The 26,563-nt window shown below is 43.0% G+C and overlaps 1 protein-coding gene across 1 annotated transcript; it reads right to left on the bottom strand.

Moving 5' to 3' along the window:
• Positions 1-68: 68 nt before the first annotated feature.
• LOC139641459 (transmembrane protein 150A) lies at positions 69-26,334 on the bottom strand. The gene is made up of 8 exons (XM_071515868.1): positions 26,139-26,334; positions 25,216-25,479; positions 19,432-19,479; positions 18,484-18,570; positions 16,710-16,777; positions 10,863-10,990; positions 4,622-4,799; positions 69-4,135 (listed from the first exon to the last, which is right to left on the bottom strand). Exons 2-8 carry the CDS (start codon positions 25,278-25,280, stop codon positions 3,873-3,875), a joined length of 837 nt encoding a protein of 278 aa, XP_071371969.1. The 5' UTR covers positions 25,281-25,479; positions 26,139-26,334; the 3' UTR covers positions 69-3,872.
• Positions 26,335-26,563: the final 229 nt, after the last annotated feature.

Raw genomic sequence — 26,563 nt, 5'->3', positions numbered from 1 at the left:
GAAGATTAAGAACACCGTCTGGACGCAGCACACAGGGAGAGAATAATGAGGAGTTCTTTACATGGTTTTATTTGTTGAACATTAAGGCATATATATACAATCATCTTACTTTCATCAAAATAGAATTTACAACCTAAACCTCTTTGGTTTTTGTTATCAAAATAATAAGGCACATAGGGTTTCTTTTTGCATTTCAGTTGAGTATGACAGTTTAAGTTAACAGATTTCTGTGAGGTTTAAAGATCCCATTTACTCTCACACAATGCTCTCACAATTATCCACCAACAGCATGGGCAGGCTATGTTTGCTTGCAGATATCCAACCACATTTGTGTCAGCAGCTTAATCTCACAAGCTAGCTACAGTATACAGGAATGTTTATTGTCAAGCTTTATAGAATCAGCTTTGATTAACTATAGAATCTATTGGATGATGGCCAATCCTACCAGTAGATATCCTACTGGTAGAATCCTAAATCTGTGGAAAAGCAATGGCACATGTAAAAATGTAAAATCAATATATGGGTAAAAGCAAGGTCCCAGAAATCAACACATGTGCTATACACAACAAATATACATAATGTATCCCGAACATAAGGCCAATTCCATAAAAACGCTGAAAACAGGAGGCAGAAGCAAACGGACTTCATTCTGCTTTGAATCAAAGATTGCAGCTGGTGTCGTAACATATTTTCCTGAGTGCAAAGATCAAAGATAGATCAGTAAACAAGAAGAAAAGGACAGACAGGGGCTCCTGGTGTAACTGAAAGGGTAGAGAAGTGGACATGAATTCAAGACGTGGAAGCCAAGCAGGCAATGAAAATGTGAATTTGATCAAACACAGTGTCTCAAGGGCAACACAACCCTACTCCAAATAATTTGTATAGCATTATGTATGGCACAGCTGGAAAATGGAGCATTATGCATAGATCCTTAACATGCATAAACCATGAAGTAAAATGAAAAATTGAAAATACTTAAATATTGGAAAATGTGTCTTGCTAGAACAATATGAACAGCATCACAATTCAGTTCAAATGCATCATGAACTATTCTGAATTGTAACAGTGTTTTGTTAGAACAATGTATAATATGGAGGTACAGTATTGCCACATGGCCACATTTTACCTTAAGGTGATGCAAGGTGGAACAACTCAACTGAAGCCATAAGTGTAGAGTTCAACCCACTCTGACACACTTACGAGTGTGTTCTTTCTTTAGTGGAGCTACAGAAGAATTTTCTAAGTGGCACTCGTCAAAAGTGGAAACAACAAACACATTTGGCCTGAATCTGTAGCCTACAGATACATTCATGTACAACTTTTCAAGTAGAAAACTAGACCTGCTCTGAGCTTGCAATAAGCAATTTGACCAGTAGAGGGGAGTGAGTGATCAGTGTCTTGGCTGGTGTCGTTTGGCCCTCCCAGGCCCACAGCACAGTGTGCACCAGCATTTCCAGTTAAGTCTTGTGTGTATTCATACACTCAGTCTGACAGTGAATGACGATATTTCAGTTCTACTGAAACCGACTGTAAAAACACCCGAGGGAGTTTCAGAGCGTAGTGTTAACTGCGCTGGAGCTGGTAGGGATTCAGTGTCTTGCTCATGGACATTTCAGCAGGGCAGATGCTTTCTGCCGTGGGGCTTGAACCCAGACCGTCCGGTTGAGTAACGACCTGTTGAGCCACCAGGCCACCTTGCCACCTCAAATGTTGGCACCAACAAACCCCACCCAAGTCTCTGGCCAGTTGTGGTATGAGGAAGTGTTATTTTCACTGTGTGGAATGGCAGCTGGCCTACTAACAAGATTACTACTGTTGTAAACCCTCTGCTGCACCTCCTTTTTGACCAGAGAGCCCAGAGCGTGGTCTGAATACTCTAAGATTAATCTAAGATTACTCTGGGATGTTAAAAATATGCTGAATATATAAACAGGAATTCAGACGCTGCTCTGTATTCCCAAACAGTCCAGAATGTCAGAGAATGTCAACTATGAATACATGCAACATTTGGATGCGTGGGACAAGTGAGAGAAAAAAAAAACAAGACGCTAAATCAGGAAACTGTAAACTATACTCAAAGGGTCAATTGTCAATTATCGAAATGTCAACTCAGAGAGGGGTCAACGTTTACTAAAGATTTTAAATGGAACTGCCACTATAGGTCTGAATATCTGCTCATGTAGGCTTATATCTGGCACTGAAGCACACAGATGGCTCCAGTTCAAGCTGCACTGGCCTTCGTCTCGCCTCCTCCAGCATCAGTAATCACTGATGCTGAAATTGTGCGTCTCCTTCCTATTGCTTTCATTTATCAAAGCTTATCATAATCACAACTAATCTGAAGTAAAGTAGAGGTCAAGGCCATTTGTGTTTTAGCACCGATGTCACAGGCGAACAGATATTTGGCACATACTGTAACATGGAGGCAGGACAGTAGATCCCAAATGCTTATGCCTCACTGACTCTACGTTACACGTCCTTCCTTTTCCCTTTGTCCTACTGTACCAGCTGGACATGCTAAACAAGGGTTTGCATAACTCCGGCTATGGAAGAGAGAGACTCCGATTCACAGAAAAAGAAAAGTAGGCAAAAACACAGAGAGAGCATATCCTTCCGTTCCTTCTTGCTGTGGTTTAACGAGATGTGGGCCTTCATCCACAGACCCTGAAAACACTTGTGATTTCCTGTCATTAAACTCAATAAGCCCAGTGCTCTGGCTTGAATTAGCTGGTATGCATTTGGCCTCTAGACTCTATGCGTCATCTCTCTTCCATATACTTTGGCAGAATTGTACAGAGAGGAAGTTGTACAAAATACTATCGGAGGTTTGATTTTGTTAGTGTATTGATTCTAACAATCAGGAGGAAAGCCAACAGTTTCCAGACAGTCAGCATATTCAGTCATTAATGTTGGAATTCATAAGGCACCGTGTCTTCTGCATGTTGTGAATGTAACTCCAAAGAGGAAAAAAATACACAGGTATGTCATGTCACCCAAAGCATCCAGACATGGACAGAAATGGGTTTGGTTCCCATGGGTGCATCAATGCATACTTCCAAAGTAGTGATTCTTCAGTTAGTACATGTGGAGGGAACCATGGGCTGATGTTCAAACGTAAGGTTAGTGGTGCATGTCTGAATTGAGAATGATTGCAGAATGCAGACCTCTGTCCTGTTTTATCTCTAGCATCGCGTAAAACATTCATACACTCCTGATGCACAGACTGTCTCTTTTACTCTTATAATGAGTAACCAATCCACAGGTCTGTCCTCACTCCCATTTTCACACTCACACACCATGTCCTCTCTCTCTCTGCCTTTCTCTCTGTCTCACTGCTCTAATACTGTCTTGATCATGCTGTCCATTGCTCAGCTAGGCCGTCCAGCAGCCTGCACTCCTTTACCATGAGCTCACTCATAGTATGAAGACATCACGGCAATCACCTGAAGCGGAAATGGTCCAAGGCCACTTCTTGTGGTCTCCGGGCAGGTTTAGAGGATCTCGGCCCAAGGGTAACAGTGCATTTCCTTGATCTGATTGACAAAACACTCCTCTGCTGGTCAGAGAAGGCGGGGGTCTGAATGGGAAGAGAATTTGGTTTCTCACGTGGCAATGTGCAAAATGCAAGCAGGGACTTTAGAGACACAAGGCTCTGATGTAAGTACAATACAAGCCCAGATCTCTGCTGTGGTCGCAGGTCCACACGCCTAGGCCAGGTTGAAACAGTAGCATCTGCTCCGCCCAGTAAGGCTGCTGTACTGGCCTGGTTCATTTCAACCCCATCAGACGGGTGTGGCTGGAAATGAATAATTCAACTCACTCCACAATCCAAGTTTGGTAGTAGTACACACGCCAGCTCTGTGGCCAGGGGGCTACAGCATGGACATGTTTTCAGGGGGGTGGGGGTGTGGGTGGGGGTGTGGACCGGGCCCTCCCAGTGCCTCCATCTTGTGTTCTCTCCCCGCAGGCCCCAGAGCCCCTCCTCTAGCCAGCACCATCATGGTGTCTCCTGACATGCCGGCAAACTCGAAGGCGAACGTCCCGTAGAACAGCATGATGATGACGCAGAACACCCACTCGAAGATGGCTGATGCATGTTGCAGGGTGAAGCTCTCCTGAACGAAGAATACACCACCTGTAGACAGGGTTAAGGACAACAACAAAACAACTTGACAGCCTAACATTGGTAAGATTCACCTAAATATGAAATCTATTTGTTTCTATGTATATATTTCTCCATTCCTTTTCTCTTGTCTCTCCGTCCTCTTCCCATCAATTCCACCCTCCTCACCAATGTTTCCTTTATATTAATTTCACAGTGATGCTTCCTCCCACAGCTGGGAAATTGTCCTCACAGCTAGAAAAATTTAAACACAATGAAAATCATCCATGGGTGTTATACTGTCTACATATTAAGATATAAATAACCAAATAAGAGCTATTCCTAAACTGCAACACCTTCTGGAACTGATCTTGCAAAGTACAGTGACCTTTATACCCACAACTACAAAAAAAAATATCTACAGGACACACTGCTCTTCACCATCTCCATATTACGCACTACTCTAAAGCACTTTAAGGCCTCGGAGGCTGGCCATCTGTTAGCGGCTGGAGAGGATACTGAGCACCAAGGCTATGAAGGCCAGCAGGGTCATGGCCAGCCGGAGGTGGCCCACACTGTACTCCCCCTGGGTCTTAGCCAGACGGTAAGTCAGCGCTGACTGCAGGCACACAAACAGCATGCTGGTGGGGAAGGCAACACCTGCTCCGACATAGTGGAGCACTTTGGCATTATCAACCTGTCACATAAAGAGAGCAGAAAGGGAGAGAGATGAGAGGTTATATTAAATTATGATGGAGCAAGTCAATGGTTATTTTAAAAGAAAAAAAAAATCAGTAGTTCACATCACAAACAGTTAATATAAGGAGACAACTCCATGTAGGCATGGTCAGAAGGGGGCAGCATCAATCAGGCTGAGTACCATGTTGTTGGGTCAGATAATTCACTGATTCTTAGTACTTTGTTTAGAGCCTCTTGGCACTCTTTTAGAAGATAGTCAAAGAGAGAGAGCGTGATATATAATGGCAGAGCAGCAACACAACAGAATGCCTCCCTTTCCCTGCTGATCACAAGCACTGTAAGAAACAATACACAAAAGAGCAGCTCAGGAGCATGTGACTGCAGCCCCTGCTGCAGGATCTGAACACACACACACACACACACACACACACACACACACACACACACAGCTCAGACGTACCGATCGGGACTGATAAGAGACTCAGTGGAGCATTAACCAAGGCAGGGGGTCTACACAGGGGAGCTTGGCTTTGGACTTGGCTAACAATAAGACACATCTCCAAGACTAGACTAATTTAGACAGAAAGATTACTTTTCTTAGCTATTGCTAACTGGTTAAAGCCTTGGACTTGGGATACCAGCGTCCCTCTCCTCCCCTTAATTCTAAAGTACCATTAGAGCAATAGCCTAGAAGTTATTTAGCTTTGACTTAGTTTTGGCTTCTAAGCCATTTGTCCATTGACCCGGCTAGTACATTCTGAACATTCTTGTGCAGTAGGCTAATCCTTGAAGTGACCAAATGAGATTTCTAGGCAACTCGATATGAAAAAACACATACAGCACAATGAGTCTTTTCTTAAATCTCCCTGTGCCAACCCCAAACAGAGTTGGAAGTGAAGATGGGAGAGAAATCAAGGCTAGGGCTTCCACAATTAGAGGGTTTCTCTTTTGTTCAAAGTGGGAATTCTCTTTCAGTCCAGTGCCTTCCATAGTAAAGTGGCCATTACAAAATCCTAGTTCTTCCAGTCCACCAGCTCTTCATCAGCTCTATCACATTGGCACTGCGGGGGGCTAAGTACAGTAGTAAGGCCAATCTGTTACTCATTAATGCAAAAACACAACACAACAGCCATATGCTCTGTTCTCCCTGCATCTTGTTGCATTAAATAATGTTGTTTTGGGTTGGGGGTAAGGGTGCGAGGGGCTGTCAAGCGGGGAAAACCAAGGGAGGGGGAGAGCAGTGTGCCGAATAGAGGACAGAAATGTGGCAGAAGAAGCAGTAAGAGACAATAAAGACTAAGGAGAGACATGAGGTGAATGAGGAAGAAGGATGAGTGGAGAGGACTGGGCTACGCTGAAGAGCAACAGCTCTCATTATGGCTATTTCTCTGACCCTCAGCCATCAGCCTTCAGAGATTAACAGCCTACTGAACAGGCATGAAGAGCAAAAACTGCAGTGACGCAAAAGAACAGTACGATTGTTATTGTTCTACCTGCAGCTGCAACACCTGGGATCCAGATCAGAGTGAGAGCAGCCTAGAATGTGTGTGCATGGACGTTTCATATTTTGAATAAATTTAATTTCAATGAATATAAGTGTTTGACACGTTTCGTTCTCTCCCACTGTCCTCCATTCTTACAGGTTTCAGGCGTGAAGCTGTACAGTATTGGCCCTTACATAACATGCAGCTTGATGAATGAGTAGCAGCAGCCCGGTAAATCAGTTCCTGCAGGCTGACACTGACCAGCAGTATCCCTGAATAAATGAATAGTAATGATGTTCACACAATGCAATGCTGGAATCAATGGAGGTCACACTCCCTCACTATACAGGCTTGAGAAAAGTAGTATGGGTAGTACAAGTAACTATGTGTAAGGAGATGTGTATTTGCTCCAGGGCTTAAACATCTAATTTATGAGTACAAACTGAAAATAAATAATTTTGGTGTGCATTACATTCACAAAAAAAGTGACATCAGTGAATTCTTCCTCAATGTTTAGAAAGGCTGGATTGTGTGATGCAAGGTTACAGAAGGAATGATTTGCAGCAGGACAGAGGGGTGAGGATGAACGTGTGGGAACAAGCCCAAGTGAGATCCAGCTTTCTGTCAACCTCAGTTTCAGCATCAGGAAACAGAACCAAATGAGACAGAGCGAAACTTAATTGGCTTCCAACTGTTTACAACACACCTGCTGTACCAAACGCCTGTCAAAATCTTTAACATAAGCATAAGGCGCTCATCACCACAAGCAACTTCAATCCGCTCTAAACGCACCTTCGGCTTGGCACGGTCTACCTCACCTGCACAGGAAGTGTATTGGATTACATTATTAAAGTGACAAACACAAACACGCTTCTCAACACCTCAACCTGTCTGTGCGTGCAAAACACACGCACGCAAACACACACAAACGCACAGACACACAAACCCACGCAGCAGAACAGTTCGCTTTCATCTTTTCTTTGCTTTCATCTCCCCCCCCCCCTCTCCAGTCTTGACAGCTGTTCTGGTCCCTCCTTCTTTCTCCCCTTCCTGAAGGCAGCTTTGGGCTCAGTCAGGCTCCAGCTCAAGGAATACTGTGTGTCAGTGGTGAGCTGCTCCCATCACCCACCCTCATCTATTCATCTCCTTCTCTGTCCAAATCATCAGCCCGTCTCACAGGAAGAACCCCAGTGGCCACACCACAGCTGTCCTGCCAAAGACTTACGCAATGCATGGCTCCAAACTGGAGGGGTTTCTCCTGCCGACTATGTTATTGCAGCACTAATGTGTTGTGTTTCTGATGCTATCACTGTCTTTGATCTGTGAGGGTCAGCAGAGTTTGGCACTGTTAGTGTACCGGGGCCTTGCTCTGTTCTATTTCATTCTTCCTGACAGACAGAATTCATAGCACTGTGGTTACATGCATAACTTTAATTTTCTCCTCTGATATAGACTTGGTATGACAACTGGGTGTGATTGCTTATGGCTGTTGGGTCCATATGTCTGTGAGCCTATGACAACTTTAATAGAAAATGTAAAAAAAGAAAAAAAAAAAAGAAAAAATGTGTCACATTATGCCAGTGGTCAGTGGATCTATATTTAATTCAGCAGTATTTCTATTCTATCTATATGGTTGTCACACTTCATTCACCATCAATGACATTCTCTATTCGCATCCCAGTGAAATGCTCTTGACTGTAAGAAACAGAGACTAAGGCTGCGAGCCAGCGGCTAGTATCGGGCCTGTCATTGGTTATAGATGGGGCCCGCCGCTACACACACCCGGTCTGCCCGGCTCTTCTCCACGCATGGCCAGACATGATGACTCACTTCCCCCAGCGCTTCCCGTAAAATTCCTTCCAGTTCCCCAGAGCTGAGGCCCCAGAGGAGACACGGGGAAGAAGGTGAGGAGGACATTTAGCGTTCATTCCTTTCCCGCGCTTTCTTTTGCTTTCCTCGGTCACACTGCGCATCTGGTTCTACACCGTCCTGTCAAAGGATTTCTAATGCCATGTCAGCTACAAATAAAACCAATCAACTAGATCCTTCCCATCTAAACCACAGCTGACATATAGACTCAACACATGTTTTATTCTGCTCATGTTTCACAGACAGACACTGTAGATATAATGGCAGAGCAATGGCAGAGTAATACTGTCGCTGGATGAACAGACAGGACAGAGACAATCTCTACACACAGTCTGTCGCCACTTCCCGTACATAACTGAATCACTCTATAATAATGAATGCAGAGCAGAGAATAGGGAGGAAGAGAGATTAAGACGAAAGGGCTGTTTATCTAAAAAAGGATACTGATGTTTAACAGATACTGATTTAATATATCAAAGCATCAAATTAATCAAAAGGAAGTCAAAGCTTTCAAATTGTTGGATTCTTACAGCGGGTTCTTTGATCTTCTAATGAATTATTTTTATGGTGAAAAGATATTGAGAATGATGTGAATGAAATGGCATGCACAAATTATGCACTCAAGAGACACAAGGATTATTCTAGCTCATAATGAAACATGCTTTCATTCAAAATAGAAACTGTTTTTGACTGCATAGTTTCTAGAACTAGTATCAAAAATTCAAGGACAAAATCAGGATAGCAACAAATTTCCCAGTAGTGGAGAAGAGCATTGCATCTTCATGGATAATGGCACAGCTCAGAAACTTAACACTGTCTATGTGTTATGGGGTTCTAATCCTCACGAGTGAAGTAACACAGGCTTAGTCGTAGACCTGTGGTGCAGATGTTAATTTAATAGGCCAACCTCCCAAAGTGCAAACAGTGCAGTGGATTTACAAAAAAGTATTTACACTCTTCACTCCATTGGCCTTCAGGTGTTACCTGCTCTGTAACCCCACAAAGACTGACTTGTCTGCAGCCAAGGGAGGCCTGAAAAACTCCAAGCCCCTCCCAATAGACTCAATTTGTTGCAGACACTCCATACATGATTACGCAATTCTCTCTTCTATAGAGAATACACAATTTCAAGAAATTAAGAAATGTTTACACAAAAATGTACCCTATTTACTAACATTTTGTTCACCCAAAATAAACAATCAGGAGCCCAATATTTATTTAAAACAGAAATATATATATTCATGATCATCGTGACCGTACGCATGTGCTCCTGCCTTGATGCTATTTAAGTAGCAGAAATTATGCGTCATGTCACAAGAATTCCTCCGAATGGAGAAAACAGGCTGACATACACGTCACAAAGGTGAGTAGGTGAGCAGTAAAAAATGTGTTGTATAAATGTATGAACAGAAGAAGGCAGAACTACCAAGTGTGCACCCGTGACGAACTACTGAAACAGGCAGAAGAAATGGGTAATAGCGAAGTGGTGGTTAATTACTTTGCAATAGGTGGAGGGAAGCAGAGAATGTGTGGTGTGTGTGTGTGTGTGTGTGTGTGTGTGTGTGTGTGTGTGTGTGTGTGTGTGTGTGTGTGTGTGTGTGTGTGTGTGTGTGTGTGTGCGCTTATGTGTCCGTAAGTGTGCTACCTGCAGCCAGTGACGGAGTTCCCTGTCACAGTTTTATCTTTAAAGTTCTCCTGACTCCTCATTTCTACAGAAAACCCAATGGAGTCTCATTAAAGCTACCAGTAAATGCTCTCTCCCCGTCTTCTCTCTCTCAAACACACACACACACACACACACACACACACACACATACACACACATGCACACACACAGAGAGAGTCTAGGCTCCCGGCCAAGGTTCCAAATATTTAAACTTGAAGAAACCCTTTCCCAAAGTCCAAATATCTGCAGAGAAGGAATTCAGGTCTGGATTCTTCACTTGCTGCTGAAGCTTAAACATTAAACCGCCAGGAGGAACAGTGCAGAACTGTGCAAATCTTAGCGTAGATCTGCTGTGGATTACAGGGCGACAGCAGCCTGTAGGCCCTCTGCCTGTGTGTGTGTGTGTGAGTGTGCGAGACAGAGAGAGGAGAGAGAGACGGAGAAGGGAAGGTAAGGGGGGTTAGAGGAGGATTAAAGAAGAGGGAAAGAGACAGAGGCTCAGCAAAAGTACTGAACAGATCCTGAATATTACTGAAAACCGCAGAAATCTTATGATGAGGGACAGTTCTATTTTTGAGTAAATTTCCGGATGATGGAGTGCTGTCTACTGGCTTTGCTGCTCAACACTGCAGTCCTTGTTGTCTTCTTCTAGCATGCCTGCGCATGCACACACATATACATATACACACACAACACACACACACACACACACACTCAAGGTATATTTTGATTTATTTGTATTTCCCTTTATTTTATGGATGTTATTGTTGTTCCACTGTTGTCCACCATATTGTTTCAGTTGTCATTTATATTCTGTTAGCCACTGCAGTTGTATCTTAGCTTGTCATCTTGAATTTTGTTTGCTTTGATGTGAGATGTTTTTATAAGCCTCTTGCATTGTTTATCCTACCTGCACAGATGAACGAGCAGATTACATTCCCTCTTTGTTTTTTATCATTTTATCTTATCACTTTAGTCACTCTGCTTCAGTGTATTAACACTGTGCAAATGACCTTAAACTTGAACATTTGGCTCACCATACCTGGAAGTTGCCCACCATGATGAGTCCAGCGGCACAGATCCAGCCTGTGGACAGACTCGCCGTGTTGAGAACACAATTCTGGTGCTTCTCAATGACGTGGGCATAGCGCAGCAGCACAATCACCATCACTACAGGAAAGAAAGAGAGAGACGGAGAGACAGACAGACACAGCAGAAGGGTGGGTTAATGGTAATTCTTATGAATGTTCAGAACAGTACAGTACAATTAAATCACTACAGCAGTAGAAGAGGAGAGTCCTGAGAGAAATGGAAGAAGGGAGAGGCCGATAGATAAAGGAAAAGGCTCTAGATTCATTATTCTGCAAAGGTACCATGCACACTAAATTGCACTAAACTGAGGCCAGAATGTCTGGCTTCAATTTAATGCAAACACTCCCACACCTCATCTCGCCAAAAAACACAGAAATTTCCTGGAAGCCCATTGAGAATCGCTGGAAATCATGTTTCCCTGCTAAAGAAGCGGGAATCTGAGAGGCGGGAAACTGCGGGAAAGTGGGAAAGAGAAGTGGGAGGGGGTTGGTCTAAGACTTCAAATTAAAGGACGAAGGGAAAAGGGAGTACAGTAGATGGGACAGATGACTGCTAATGGGCTAATGGGCTGTGACTGGGGGTATTGTTGTCGCTTTGGGGAGCTGACTGATGTGGGGTGATCCCTGCTTGGTCTGTCTTTGTTAGCTCCTCACGGCTGGTGCTTAACGAAGGCTGACTGGGCTTGGTGAAAGCAGGACAGAGGGAGGGAGGGGTGGGGAGAACGAGAGAGGGACAAGGAGCCCCTCATGTCTTGACCTGAAGCCCATGCACTGTCTCAGAGGCTGAACTGTTGTCTTAGGTCTGTCACCACCTCTGTGTAAGGGACAGGCATCAAGAGGGCCCATGCTGCCAAAAAAGCTTAAAATGGAAACACTGGACACAGAGAGGAAAGAAAGAAATCAGAGCACAACCCCTGACAATGAAACGCTTTGTCTCCACTAGTCGGGGTTTAGATGTGTCGTGGCCCGTCTGGCTCAACGCCAGTATCTCCGCTGTCTTTACGACCAGCCGCATTTCACAACCTGGCCAGACCTTTCCATTCTTGGCCACAAGACTCCAATATAAAGGATTAATGGTTATGCATTCTAAATAAAATCACTCCTATATCATAGACAAGTTCTGTGCAGCAGTTAGCAGTATTAAATGTATATCTTCTTTACAATGTAGGTGATTAGGAGAAAAATAATGCAACTGTCAATTGTCTGTTGTTTGTTTAGCTGTTCTCTATTTCCACTGCTGAAATTAAATGTAAAGGAAATGTGCATAAAATGTGCTTGCTACTTTCAAATACTGCTGCATTATGGGTCGGCAGCTAACAAGTGACCACACAAAGCAAACCATACGGCAGCTCCAGTCAAGTTGAATAGAGCTAACAAGGCAGAACGGACAGTGCTCAAGACACATAAAAGCTACGAAAAAATTAGAGGACAAAATTACGATACAATTCCAAACCAGTGTGTGCTTGTCTATGTGTATGAGACAAAAAGTGTGTGAATGTGTATATATGTGCTTGTGTGTGAGCCAAAAAATTGTGTACAAGTGTGAAAGGGAACTTTGTATGTGAGCAGGCTTCTGTTCCCAGAGCACCAAAATCATTTTGGAGAAGTGATTTAAGTTACTAGCATGGAAAAACAAACAGCAGTGTCTCCAGGCGCGGAAAACGACCTTGTCTTTCTTGTTGTTTTTTTTCCTGCTCCTTTTTAAAATGGAGAACATTTTGCTGAGGGGAGAAGAAAGTTAATTGCAGTTTACTGCATTAGATTATGGCGTCTCTGTCTCCCCACTGCAGACTAGCTGGCTGTGGATCTGCCCACATTCAATAAAATGACGTTTTTTTTAATCATTACAAATGGACATGTTTGGACTTGCTGGCCTTCAACAGTTACCCTAAAATGATGAAACACAGTCCAGCAGGTTAATGACAGTGAAGCACTTTCCTTTCCCCTCCTTTTCTCCATGGGCAGCTCCATGTTTCTTCCATGTTTAGCTTGGACTTCATGCACTCTAATGGGACACTGATGCAACAGGCTGTTTTCTGTGCGTACTCCTCTGAAAGCGTATGTCATTGAGGATGCATGTCATGCTGAGGGGTCGCAGGCTCCTACAGCGCAAAGCTTTAGTGTCTGATGAGTAAGCAGCATCACTGGCCTCCACCTGGCCTCAGAAGGTCAGTACAGGCTGTTGTCTGACAGCTCAACAATGGCAATAGGTTTATATAAACACCCCATGCTAATGTCCCAAGCCCTGTCCCAGCCCTCGTCTTCTTCCACACAGCCTCCTTCCCCGGGTCGAGCTCTTTCTCTCTGAACTCAGGAAGCCCAGGGGAGGAAGCTGAGTGCTGGCTCACATCCAGAGCCAGACATTCTGCACATGCACCAGTATTATTCTCCTGTGGAAGTCACACTGCACCAAACACGCACACAAACATGCATAACCTTGCTGTCACAAGCACAGACATGCTGCTGTGTACGCATACAGACATGGACGCACACATAAACGATAGCGGACGCACCCACACAAGTACACGCACGCCACGCACGCACACACACACACACACACACACACACACACACACACACACAGACGAGTCACACATCAGTCACACCACACCTCAGAGTTAAATAAACCCTGCCGTCCCCACAAGGGGATACGTTTCAATCCAAACACCCCACTGCATTCTCTCCCACAGGAGGTATGCGGAGAGAGAATGCTTGCATTGTCTTTTCAAGTTTGTGTGTGTATACTGGCAAAAAGGTGGGGAGTAGGATAAAAATGAGAAGAATAATTGTGAAGCAACATACAGTTCATGGAGTGCATATGATCCCAGATGCGGGTGAACCCCTGAGCTTAGTGTAGTGGGCACAATCTACAAAGTGAGCCATAAATCAATAGGCTAAGGAGCTGATTTCTCACAATAGCCTGTTGTACAGCTACATGCCATGTCAGCTTAGCCTACTTCTGCGGAGTCACAATGACTGGCCTTCTGTAACAAATGACGCAAGCAACCAAAAGCACAGCTGATGAGAGACCTCCTTTACACCCGGCACTGACATGTGTCCCGAGTGATTAGATGGTAAATAAAAAATGGCTAAAAAAGCAGGTGTAAATGCACCCAAGACACTGAACATCCAATTACCCAAAGCACCTCCAGATGTGGTCAGAGATGCATTTTGCTGAGTGTAAATGCAATGCGTCTCAAATCCATATATAGCATCATTCTACTAGTACTACCTCCACTACTACTACTACTAAACTTTGAATGCAGACCCAACCAAGAAATGCATGGAAACAATCTGACATTAAAATGCATGTGTGACAAATTCATTTTAAAGTCAGATTTAAATGAAATCCAGCAAAATCATATCAAGACACAATCTGGATATAAGATGCATGATAATTCTAGGTGTGAAGGGAGCCAGAGCACCTGGTGTCAGCCTTAGAACCAGGGCCCCCAAACAATGCAACTGAACATTTTAGAAGCTGTGCTGAAACTGCGTATTGAGTGACACTAAGTCAGCATGACGCTGTTGTCGTGGTTCCACCGACATAAACACACATTCCTGTCAGGAGGAGGCTGGAACCTTGAGGCACACAGACACACACGTGCATGTGCACACACACACACACACACACACACACACACACACACACACACACACACACACACACACACACACACACACACACACACACACACACACACACACACACACACACACACACACACACACACAAACAGCAGTGTTATTTGGATAGTTGAATACACACAGCATGTGTTTATGAATAGCGACTGGTAGGATGTAATGGGTTTACTCTCCACCAGACATCCTGATTTCAAAGTTCTATTACAAATTGTGATGGGAGGAAAGGACAAGGATAGCTACGTAGGTTACTGTGGTTTGAATGGGAAATCAAAACAGAATTTCACAGAAATTGAAACAGAACTATTCTAAACATCACCTGAATTGATCCAGACATGAACTGTCATCATGGTTGAGAAATGAAAACAGTTTTTGGATTCTTGTTGTACAGAGTGAGGACAACTGAAATATGCTGTTTAGGCTAGGCTTAAACCCCAACATGCTACATTGGTTGCCGCATTGTGTAACTTTTCCAAATTGATTTGTCTGCATTTTTGTCTGGTTGACAGTTATAGTAAGCTAAATGCTCTTAGCCTGCCTCTCTCTCTCTCTGCCTGTCTCTCTCTCTCTCTGTCTCACACCTACACACATATGTACACAAGGCAGACAGACTGACCCACTGAGGTTCAGGGGTCATGGCTGGCTAACAGTGCCGGTCAAACACTCAAGACTTTCACTGCTCCCTGTGCAGAGTTCACACTGGACTGCAACAGTCTGGTTCCTGCCTAGCTTTCCCACGCACACCATACTGCCTCTCTCTCTCCGCACACACTAAAACACAAATGCACACACACACGCACACAAAAGCTCTCCCATCTCTTAACAGGCAAATACAACAAGAGCAGTTACCTATATCTCACATCAATCTGAAATGAGAAGTTTATCAAACTGCAAACAACAACAGCCAATATGATAGGTATTCACCTGGCTGGGGGACAACACTCAGGCTTAATCGTGTTGTTTTTCTACTTAATATGGTAATCTGTGAGGATCGAGGTCTTATCACGGATCTGTCCCTGCCTCCTTCTAAGATGTCTCACGTAGCAGTCTTAAATAGCCTTAAATAGGTGCTCATGGCATGGAGCCTCTCTATGAAAAAAGACAGGCCAAGGACATCTCTCCCCTCTCTTTTCACACACACACACACACACACACACACACACACACACACACACACACACACGCACACACACACACGGTACATGTCTAAGCCACAGCTGGGAAACATTTACTAGAGGAGGGCAGTCGGAACCACCGACTAACACAGAGAACAGCACGTGCAGACTCACAAAAAAGCACATGGGAGCACATTCACTTAGTAAATCTCAGCCATATTTTCCTTTTACATGTATGTGTGTGCATGTGCATGTACATCAGTCAGTAATGCCTGTATGAAACCATTCTCAAGGGAAATTTGTTGTTATTTCTCACTCCCCTTTCATTCAAAATGACCATATGCAGGGTTTTCCCTGGCTCTTGGAGCGGCCCCTGTGGTCAGCGGGGTTGTAGGTTCTGCATGGCGATGGGAGATGGAAGCGTTTTTTGTGGGCAGCAAAACTAATGCTATTCTGAAACCCTAACATAAGCAAAAAGATTTATATATATATATATATATATATAAGTTGATCAGAAAAACTACATAGGTGGGCTGCCAAAGAGTCTAAGTTGGTGGGAAAACCCTGGAATATGACTGGCTGTCTGAAAATTGGCAACAGGATGCACAGAACAGTTACTGATGCCTTTCCTGCATCAATCTAGAATCTTACATCAATCAAAACGGCAGCTTAATGCGGCTTAAAGGGCAATATCGTGACAGTATAGGAAATTGTTTTAAAAATGTTGGCAAGCAAGGTCAAATAAATATGCTGCCTACAACCAGGGAAACAGCTTCATCCTGTTGATTCATTTGTTAAATTCTAATTTATATCAAATGGCAAAAATCAAAGTGATGCCTCAGATTTAGGCTATTATTATTATTATTATTATTATTATTATTATTATATATTATGGCTGCTTATCTTACAGAATATAAGTGGTATGGTGAATCATAGCAGGAATCTATTTGTGCAAGCGTTTCTAAGTTGATGTAAATGAAAAGAATTATACATCAAATCTGTTTGCGTATAAATGTGTGTGTGTGAGTGTGTGTGTCTTACCCATGAAGGAACCAGTGCTGCAGATAAGGCTGAAGAAGCAGCTCTCGGGGGGAAGAGTCCCACATTTACTATAAGAGAGAGTAACAGAAAACACAAATAAATCAACCTGCAGACACGACACCACAACCATGCCACTGATTCCTTTCCCATCCACCTGTAAGCACACATGGGATCACTGTGTGTGTGTGCACTTTGACATATTTAATATTATCTGGACTCGTGTGTGCCCGTGCAACGGGGGTAGGGGTTCAGCCTCAACTCCTCCTGTCCCATCATGCAGCGTTTGACCTTTCACCTACTCCGCACTGCCTCTGTTCTAGGAACGGGAAATGTATGTAGGAGGGGAGAGCAGGAGAGACAATCAGCCAACACAGGCTGTCTGCCTGGGCCCTGGTTCCTGCTGCCACAAAGCCAAAGCCTTCTCAGCTGACTGCAGTCTCTCTCACACACACACACACACACACACACACACACACACACATACACACACACACACACACACACACACACACTCTATAGTACAAACTACAGTAGACTACCACTTAGACATGGTTAGTTTTTACACAATTTTACGTAGTCATAGTCTTAGTATTTTGATCAAAGTTTTTTTTACATTTAGTCATATTTTAGTCACGTCATTACATGAGATTTTAGTCAGTCATTTACAGTTGAAAAAGTACATCTATTGCAGCAGCTTTTTAACTGTAGAGTAGAAAAAATAACACCACTGCATTAGTGTAGATTACATTTGCAACATTTAGACATTTCCCAATTTATCTGTTGATCTGACAGCTGCACATAGCTCTAAGCGCTATCTGATATTTTTGGGAACACTGTCGTGCTCTGTACACTAATTCTTGTCTGTGACTGGATAATAATAAACCATGTCTCCAGTGATAAGAATGTATTTTTGTTTGCTAGTGTGCAAAAGTAAATACATGTTTGTGAGTGGACACCATGAACTGTGTTGCTTCTAAATTTCTAACCACCGCAGTGCTTTTAATTTTGCCATACTTACTGTCATACTGTCCATAAGAGAATGAAATAACATAATTTCCAACATCGTCATGTTAGCCCACAGACACCCATTCAAAAGTGCATGCAATACACACACAGAACACAATGCTTGAACCCATACACACTCCAAGAGTAATGGTTGTTAAAAGACAGGAGTCAGTTATCCTGTAAGTTGTTCCGACAGCCTGTATTGACATTCCCCAACTCTTTCATATAAACCACAGTATTTACGCTCTCTAACTGCTCTTTGATGTTCAAAGCTCAATGGGCCAAAAAGTTAAACAAAGAAGCAGGAGGTTCTTGATTTCTTAACAAATGTAAGCTGACTCCTCTTTTCTGGGGAATTCCTGTGTGTTTGTGTGTGTGTGTGTGCATGTGCATGTGCATGTGTGTGCGTGTGTGTGTGTGTGTGTGTGTGTACGGGCAAGTGCAGACCTATGCTTTGCCTTTCAACCCCACTGCCACGGTGGCAGGCAGGATATTTCAGCCGCAAGTTATTTTCAGAACAGACACACACACACACACACACACACACACACACAAACTCAAGGGAACTGTCTCCTTCAAGCTCACTCGCTTTCTGTCACCAACGTGGCGACAGGGGTCATGAGAAAACAATGGCACGGTGTTCCTGTTTTGAATCACCAGAAAGAAAGAGACACAGAGACAGAGAGCGAGAGGGAGAGACAGAGGGAGAGGAAGAGACAGGGAGGGAGGGAGGGAGGGAGGGAGAGGTACGGGTGGGGATCTCACTGACCTGATGAGAGGTACATTGTCTAGGGTGCAGCACAATGTTGGCCCACTCTGCAAATAAAGCTCCTCTTCACATGACTGGTTGTACAACCTGCAACACCATACAAGCGCGTGCGTGCGCACACACACACACACACACACACACACACACACACAGGTCAATGTAAAAGCTGAATGTTAAAAAAAATATATACCTCAAAATTACTAGTTTTGTTCAGTCCCATTTCATTAGCAAAGGGAAAAATCCACAATTGCTAGCGGCCACAAGGGGATTTAAAAAACAAAACAACAAGAAATATTTCTGATGTCTTATCATATATTATATAATCTTTGGGATAAATGTTTTTTATCCGTGAAATGTGTATTTGCAGCCTTTAGGCCACTTCCAAGCCTGCAAAGGGAAAACAGTCATTATAATTTGCCGTTAATGTCTCCATGTCGACGTCCATGTTGAGGAGTCACAACCAGGCATTCCTTTGCTTTTAGGGTTGGTGAGCCAAAGAGTCAGAGAACCACTGCGTCATCCAAAAAGTAGCTCTGCTGGTACAGATTAACCCCAGCATGTCCAAAACAGGCCCAGGGCCCAAAGGACTGGTCAGTCACTAATTAAGGGAGCTTGAATTGAGAAGAATAACAAATGCAAGTTGCAGTTTAGATTTGTGTTAGATGAATGGGATTACTGCTGTTTATTCTGTTGGTTAATGTGCGTGAGCTCTGACGTGTGTCTCTTTGGAGCCTCTGGGAAATGAATAACCTGGAAACAGTCCAGCTACTTACTGCGTTACATTCTGTAGAAAAACGCATTGGGAAACATATTGGGAATGAACCACTTGAATGCATTCCCAATGGGGAAATTGCATAATTGTGATTTTTTTTTTTATGTCATCATATCATGTAGTGATTAATTGAGAGGCGTTATCAAACAAAACACAGGATAGGTTTAGTCACATACCAGTTATCCACAGGGCAGACATGCTGGTTGTACAGGGCCATGGCATACCTGAAATAGGGAAGATGTGATTAGCCAAAAGAAAAGGTAACTGTTATTTTGCTACAGTGTGAGTTTATTTTATGAGTTGTCAAACTGTTACACTTTACATTTTGAACACTGAGCTGACGCTCTTATCCATAATGACTTACAAGGAGTACAAAATCAGAATATGGATCCATTCTTACATCACCGACATTACACGCAACCAGGGATTCCTACATAGAAATGCGTTAAGCCACAGACCCCTGTTTGGTAAGATTGTGTCCAAGGTACCCACCTAAGGAGATTTTCATTGTTAGATATGGTTTAGTACAGAATTTATACTGTAGGTGGGAAGTGAACAGTGGGGAGAGTGAAGCCACTGAATACTTGTTTCTTAGTTATATTCTGTTCTCTAAATGAAATAATACAATTTAACTAGTCCTCCCAAACCTTCCTGTCATAGCGGTACGCCATTTAAAATCACCCACAACACTGTCCTGTAGCTTTACTTACTTTAATTACTGCACCACAACATTATTTCAGAATTAAAATGGACAAATACGATCCTGTCAGGTTGACCTGCCACTGACTTGCACCTGTCTGTTTTTCCTGTAGGACAAGGCCACCTGACACTTGACTGTTTCTGATCACCTGATCCCAAACTCAGAGGACTACAGAGAGAGAGACTGGCTTGTGTCAGTCACCCTGACATGACGGATGCTGAAAACCAACATTAGTGTTTTATTTGGTCAGGTCACTGAGTAGCCGGACCCACACAGAAGTCAATGACCAGATGATCACTAGATAGCAACAGATTTCTGCTTGCTCTAGACCCATATTGCACTTTCAGATTAAGACCTTGATGCCCCAATTAACCTAAGAGTCAACATGCTCTCAATTGATATGGGTGGCTTTCATCCCTATCATTTTGTGTCCACAACTGAATTAAACATTTGGCATGGGGCACAAAATGGAAGCTCTGACATTAAGCCAAAGGAGAGGATAGCATTCTATCAAATGTGAATGGGGCTGACAGTAATCAGTAAAAATCAAAACTGTCATGGTGAGATTAGGTGAGACTTCTTGGTAGGGCTGTGTAATTGTGGTTACAATAATTTTCATTATTTTGCCTGATGTTGTGATCACAATTATTAACCGTCCACAATCATTCATCTCAATGAATTTGGAGAAAATTAGCGGAACTCACTGAAGTGAGTTCAGTCTTGAGGTGTTGGGTTAGATGTCCTATTACTTTGAGGTACACTTCCAAATGACAGACCACCATTTTCAGCCACTAAAATGATTTTGAGGTTGCGATAGGAGGGCAGATTTGCCTCTTTATCATCAGTGGGTTTTTCCATTCTGACCTGAAATTTGGACTGATGAAATGCCAGCTAATCGTTCACTTTTAGCGCTGGGCTATGCACAACTCAACTGTTTCTACTCTGCCCATGTATGCTCAAGTCACACTGAATAGCAGATGGAAATGATAAGACGAATATGCTGTATGCTGCGTATTCAATGGTAATGGTTGGTTGCAGAGCTCAATGTGAATAGCGGAGGAACGTTAATGGGAGTAACTGAGTTGGTAGTACAGTGGGTGTTCTGAATGAAATGAAATGAAACATTTACATATGTTTATGTTGAATTCTCTGATTATTAAGCATGGAAACTAAAATCAAGATAGACGATTATACAAGATTACATTATGCTGCCCTACTTGTAGGTCGATATCTCAGGAGGGCAAGGGGCAGCTCAGGAAGGAAAGGTAATTGTAATGTAAATGTCACAAGGAGGACTGTCATCTCTTTATTATCCCTGCACACTGTTGAATGAACAGAAACAATATTTTCAGTGATCGACAGAGAGAGAGAGATACACAGACAGACAGACAGAGAGAGAGATTGTTTGTCCTGATATGTGACAGCACTCCAAGGTCAGTGAGAGGCTAAACAGCAATTAAGAATGTCTCCACGGCTGGCAGCATCCTAGTCGCAAACCACACTCAGTCGTGTGCACTCACACACAAAATAGGTTACTACAAAATGCAGAGCTGCCCCTTAAAACACACATCTGCACTCCTGACGCACCTGCCATCGTAAAGACACAACAGCAGACACAGAGAGACACACGTGCATGCACACACACACAAACACACACACACACACACACACACACACACACACACACACACCCAAAGATAGACACACACATAAACAAAGCCACACATAGATCATCTGAGCCATGCTTCTCTTTCCCGCGGTAAGTATAATAAGACAATATGATAATAACCAGCGTCCTTTAGGCCTCTGTGTCATACATACTCAAGCAATGTTGGCCATGAATTTACAAAAATTGTTCATTTGTTTACAAAAAAAAGCTGTGGTGCCCTGGGTTTGAATCCGGCCTGGGACCTTTGTCGCAGCCTATATGCCTATATGACTGCAAGCTAAACTCTAACTAGGACTTAGTAGAATGAAAAACAAGTTTTAGGGCATCACTAATTCAGCTTATTGTATTACTGTAGACTCAAGGAAATTAAATGACCAAATGTAAGTAATTAAAGTCCCAATCTAAACAACAGTCATTACTACATAAACTAGACTGTGTGCATTCTCATAAAATTTCAGACCAATCCAATAATCACAAATGTCGTTAACAAATCAGGATAAAAGAATATCTATTTGTAGCTCATCTCGCAAAGCCATAAGACTGAGTCTCAAAAGTGTAAGAAGGCAGGAGGTAGAACTTAATTAAGATGTAATTAACTTAGTGGCTTGTTTGTTCATTTTTTCCACAATGTGTGATTACTAAATGCATGTCTTTTCGAGTTTTACTACTGTACAGGGGAGCAGCATTTGGTAAATGCTTGACAGCATTGATGTATGTGTTACTGTTGTTTTTCCAACCCAAAACTGGCACAGTCTTAAGTGAATCACAATGTGAAAGCCATATAAACCAGATGGCATGGCGGCATAGAGCGCTGCTCTTGCATAATGCAGCGTGGAAACCCAACGTTGTGAATGGAACATGGCTGTCAGGTAGAGGGCTGCCAGAGTCGAGGCCTAAAACCACTGCCTGAAGAATAGCATCATAAAAAAGGCTGACAAAAGAGACCATTAGCAGAAGTAGAGGAGGACCAACTGAGTTCACTAGAAAAAAAACAGGAAAGAAATAAAAACAGAAGACATATTTAGCTGAAGAGAGCCATGTTTGGTGTATTTGGTCAGTTCTCAAAGTCAAAACAACACCAGTACAGCTCCAAAACATTTCTAAATAAAGTAGTCTTTCTTAGCTGTATGCAGACCTAAATCAACACACTCTATGCTTGGACAAGGCTAAATAATAACAGGTTTGTTTACATAATTGGGCCTCTACCAAAGCTCAGCTGTGGTGAGCAGTAATTGCATGCCTGGGAGCAACATATAGGAGGAACAGACTGTGTTTTCTTATTTAAGATTGGAGGACCAGGAACATTTAGACAAGATCACCATGGAAACTTCTAGTATATACATTTCATAGCCACAAAAGGACAAAATGTCAACAGAAACCACAGGCTAGGGTGTGATGCATAACATACCTTTTACTATAAATAAAACTTGCCACTAAAGCCTACACTCCAGTGAGCAACCTATCCGGCTCTTTATAACCCATTCTGTTGCCTATACACTAATGGGCAACGATATACTAAAACCTGAAGCAATACTGTATGTGCTTTAAAAACTGAATGGGAAAAAGTATTGCTTACAGGTATACTGAATCTACAGTATACTGCCCTTTCAAAAAGCTTTATTGAACTTATGAAGGTCAGCGGAAGAATCTATGCCAAGATTCTTGGGTGGACGCGGGCCTAAGCCTTCCTCTGGCTCCGCACGGTCCTTTTGTACACTGGGCAGGGCCGCCAGATGCTGTGTGAAAGTCCTGAATAAGCACTCCGCTACCCCGTCCCAGTATTTACCCAACTCCCACCCAGTCACTCTCTGTGAAAAGGGGGAGTTATGCAACAAATCATGGCCTTTGGCATTCCACCGCTCTGGAAAGAGACCCTTGACTGCACTTAGAAGAAAGGCGCCCTTGTCAAGGTAACAGGAAGGAAATAGGTGTGAAGGATCTGATGGCAACTTCTGGCCTCTTTACTAAGATCAGTTTTCCACCTCAAAAACACATGCCAAAACAAAAAAAAGAAATGTGTTGCTCCTTCTAAAGGCAATATTCACCTGCATCGTTTCCTTCTTCTCCATCCCAGTAAAGGCTTATTCAAACATTAACCTCTGAGCCCCTTCTTGCCTGCAATTCCCTGTACACCTGAACACACACTGCAGGTTGGACTGTGAGGCTGACTGTAATTATACTCTCACTCAAAAATGCTAATCAATGTACAAGGTCTTTGCTTTGGCATCTCAAGAGTCTGCTTAGTCCCTGTGCAACTCATCATAAATATAGCACATATCCTAGATATAGAACTCTGACACTGTCAGTGTATTTGGAATTGGGCCATCTGTCTCGCCCCTTGGGATTTGCATTCCTCTTCCCAGAGTAATCACAGAGCAGAGGAGAGCTGTCAGCTCCTACATAACCAGGTGGGACTCTTTCTCTCCCTCACATCCGCTCAGATACTGTATTTCTGATAATTAAGCTATACTACGGCCCACCTTTAAGTGAGAGAGTGATTATCCCACAGCCTTCCTCTAGAGAGCTAATCCACATGCAATTGCCATGGCTCCCAGGAATTCAGGGTAAATATGCAGTGCTACTCTCCTGTAGGCATTTCCTCTAGGCTGCTCTATCAAAACGTATTTGCCTTGATAAAAACAACAGAGCTGTAGTTTGTTACGCTATGACCTGGGTGAATACGCTCATCTAATGGGCAGACTTCCAAATCAACTTTTCCACGGCATCAACTAACACGTTACTACATGTAGCCTAATCCATGTGTTGTAATAGATTGTAGTCTTGCACATTTTTCAACTGCTTCTCAAACATAGGCGTGTATATCTGTAGTATTTATCAATCAGCTGAGTGCCAGTCTAGCTAGCCAATAAAAACAGATGCAAGCATGAAGCATGATTCTTACCACCTGAGACATAACCAAAAGCAGTCTATTGTTTAGGCACCTGTGTTTATTCACTTTGGGAATGCACACTTAGTGTTTTAGCTGACAGAAAGTTAGCAGTAGATCATAAATCTAGAGAGGCTGAAAGGTGTTTGCCTAATGCCTAGTTGCATTTAAAAGAAGATGCAACAGCAATGGGCTAAGTGGCAAACAATGCTGTAATAATATATTTCTATGAAAGAAGGTGAATGGGTACGCTTGATTTTTTAAAATTTGTTGGCAAGTGGTATAGGCAGAAAGATATACTTCCTTCTGCATCACAAAATTTATGATAATGACACATCAGTCACACCTAGTCCTAGATTAAAAACTTTACACCGATGGAGATCTCCACTGAAAATGAAATCTTAGTCTAATACTAGGCTCAATCCATGTCCGCGCAACCAGCCCGATATGTCCTTTACATACCAGAAACTTACACTGAACATACGTATTGCTGTAGTTCCCAGATTATCCTAAAGCAGAGTGACTAGTCAAACACCAACTTTCAGCTGCAAAGGGCTGTACAAACATTTCAATTTTCACAGTTGACTTACAGTAAGTGTGCAAGAGGAGCAACCACTTTTTCACTGATGATTTTAAGCTTTCGGAGTTATACAAAAATAGAATTACATGCTATGTTATTATTGCAAATGAAAGGTGACACTTACACAACCCATATCCCAGTGATGGTGAGAGCTGGGAGGCTGACAGGCAGTATCATCCACAGAGACATCTCTGACCCCTGTGGTCAACCTCTCCCCTGGCACCTGGAGCAGCCCCTTTCTTCTTTTTTCTCTTTGGCCAGCCAAGCACTCTCTGCTCAAGTACTAGCATTTAACTGTGGGTGATTGACATCTGCATTTCCACTGACTTTTTCAAACCATCCAATGACGGTTAGGCTGAACACTGAAAGGTCAGATATGTCCTTTTACCTGGGAATGGGAGGTGAGAAGAGTAGTTTGGTCAGCATCATTCAACATCATCATTCAACATCATCATTATCATCATCACACCAGTTTAGGCCATCCTGCATAAGAGCATGATACTCAATAATGTTGTCAATGTTACGTGATGTCCTGTGAAGGTAAGTGTTATTATAAACTATCCATGGGTTTGCTGACACAAAATGTAGTTACTAGCTAATATAGTTTATAAATAACGTTAACCCTGGAGCGTAAACCCACCTAAATTAAGTTTAACGTTACCGACCTTTTGATTTGCGGAATGGTTTACTATGGCTCCACTATCTACTCTCTTTTTCCATCAATTTCGTTCACCAATACAAAATATGAATTGGTGAATTCATCATAGTAAGTGGAATAGATCTGACTTAAGGTTAAGATTGACATGGGATCTTTTAAGGAGAAAAACATAAATGCTTTTCAGGATATATAGCTAGCATCTAGCTTATTTTTTACATTGATGGTGGTTTCCCTAATGATGACCAACTGGATGTCATAGTTCACCCACCGTTTCATTTACCACTGGGTTACATACATGCATAAGGTACATACAAACGGCTGCGAACGTTTATGTTGCTAACAACAACGAAGCACGACAACAGCTTTTTTATTTATTTTTTTTGGCTTACCTTCTCCCTCTCCGAGATTACTGTTGAAGTTTTTCGGTAACTTAACGTACGGCAACCTCTTGTCCACACCTCCGGCAGCCCAAATGGTCACCTCCACGCGGCACTATGGCTGAGGAAACGGTGTTGTGTTGGGAGAAATCGCTGTATGCTTACATCAGTTCCTATCTTTCCGTAACCGGCAAACTACAATCCCGTCCGGCCGTTATTCGCTCTGAATCAGAGAGGGAAGGCTCGCTCTTCCAGGTAGTCGGGCTCGTGCTACACTGCATCGTTGCTACATCGCCGCCACGAGCCCGTCCAGCTGTTACACTGAACTCCGCCCCCCCCAAGCCTGCTAGAGTGGTGTGTACGCTGGATTTCTGTTTTCCTGCATTCCGAGTGGGCGGGCGGACAAAACTACAGCCAGACTCATGATGTGTGTTTTT

Source organism: Centroberyx affinis, unplaced genomic scaffold (genome assembly GCF_046629955.1).
Source record: "Centroberyx affinis isolate AG114_WGS23_722 - 3 ecotype Tasmania unplaced genomic scaffold, CSIRO-AGI_Caff_v1 ptg000374l_1, whole genome shotgun sequence".
NCBI classification, from domain to species: domain Eukaryota; kingdom Metazoa; phylum Chordata; class Actinopteri; order Beryciformes; family Berycidae; genus Centroberyx; species Centroberyx affinis.
This window is presented reverse-complemented; position numbering and strand designations above follow the sequence as displayed.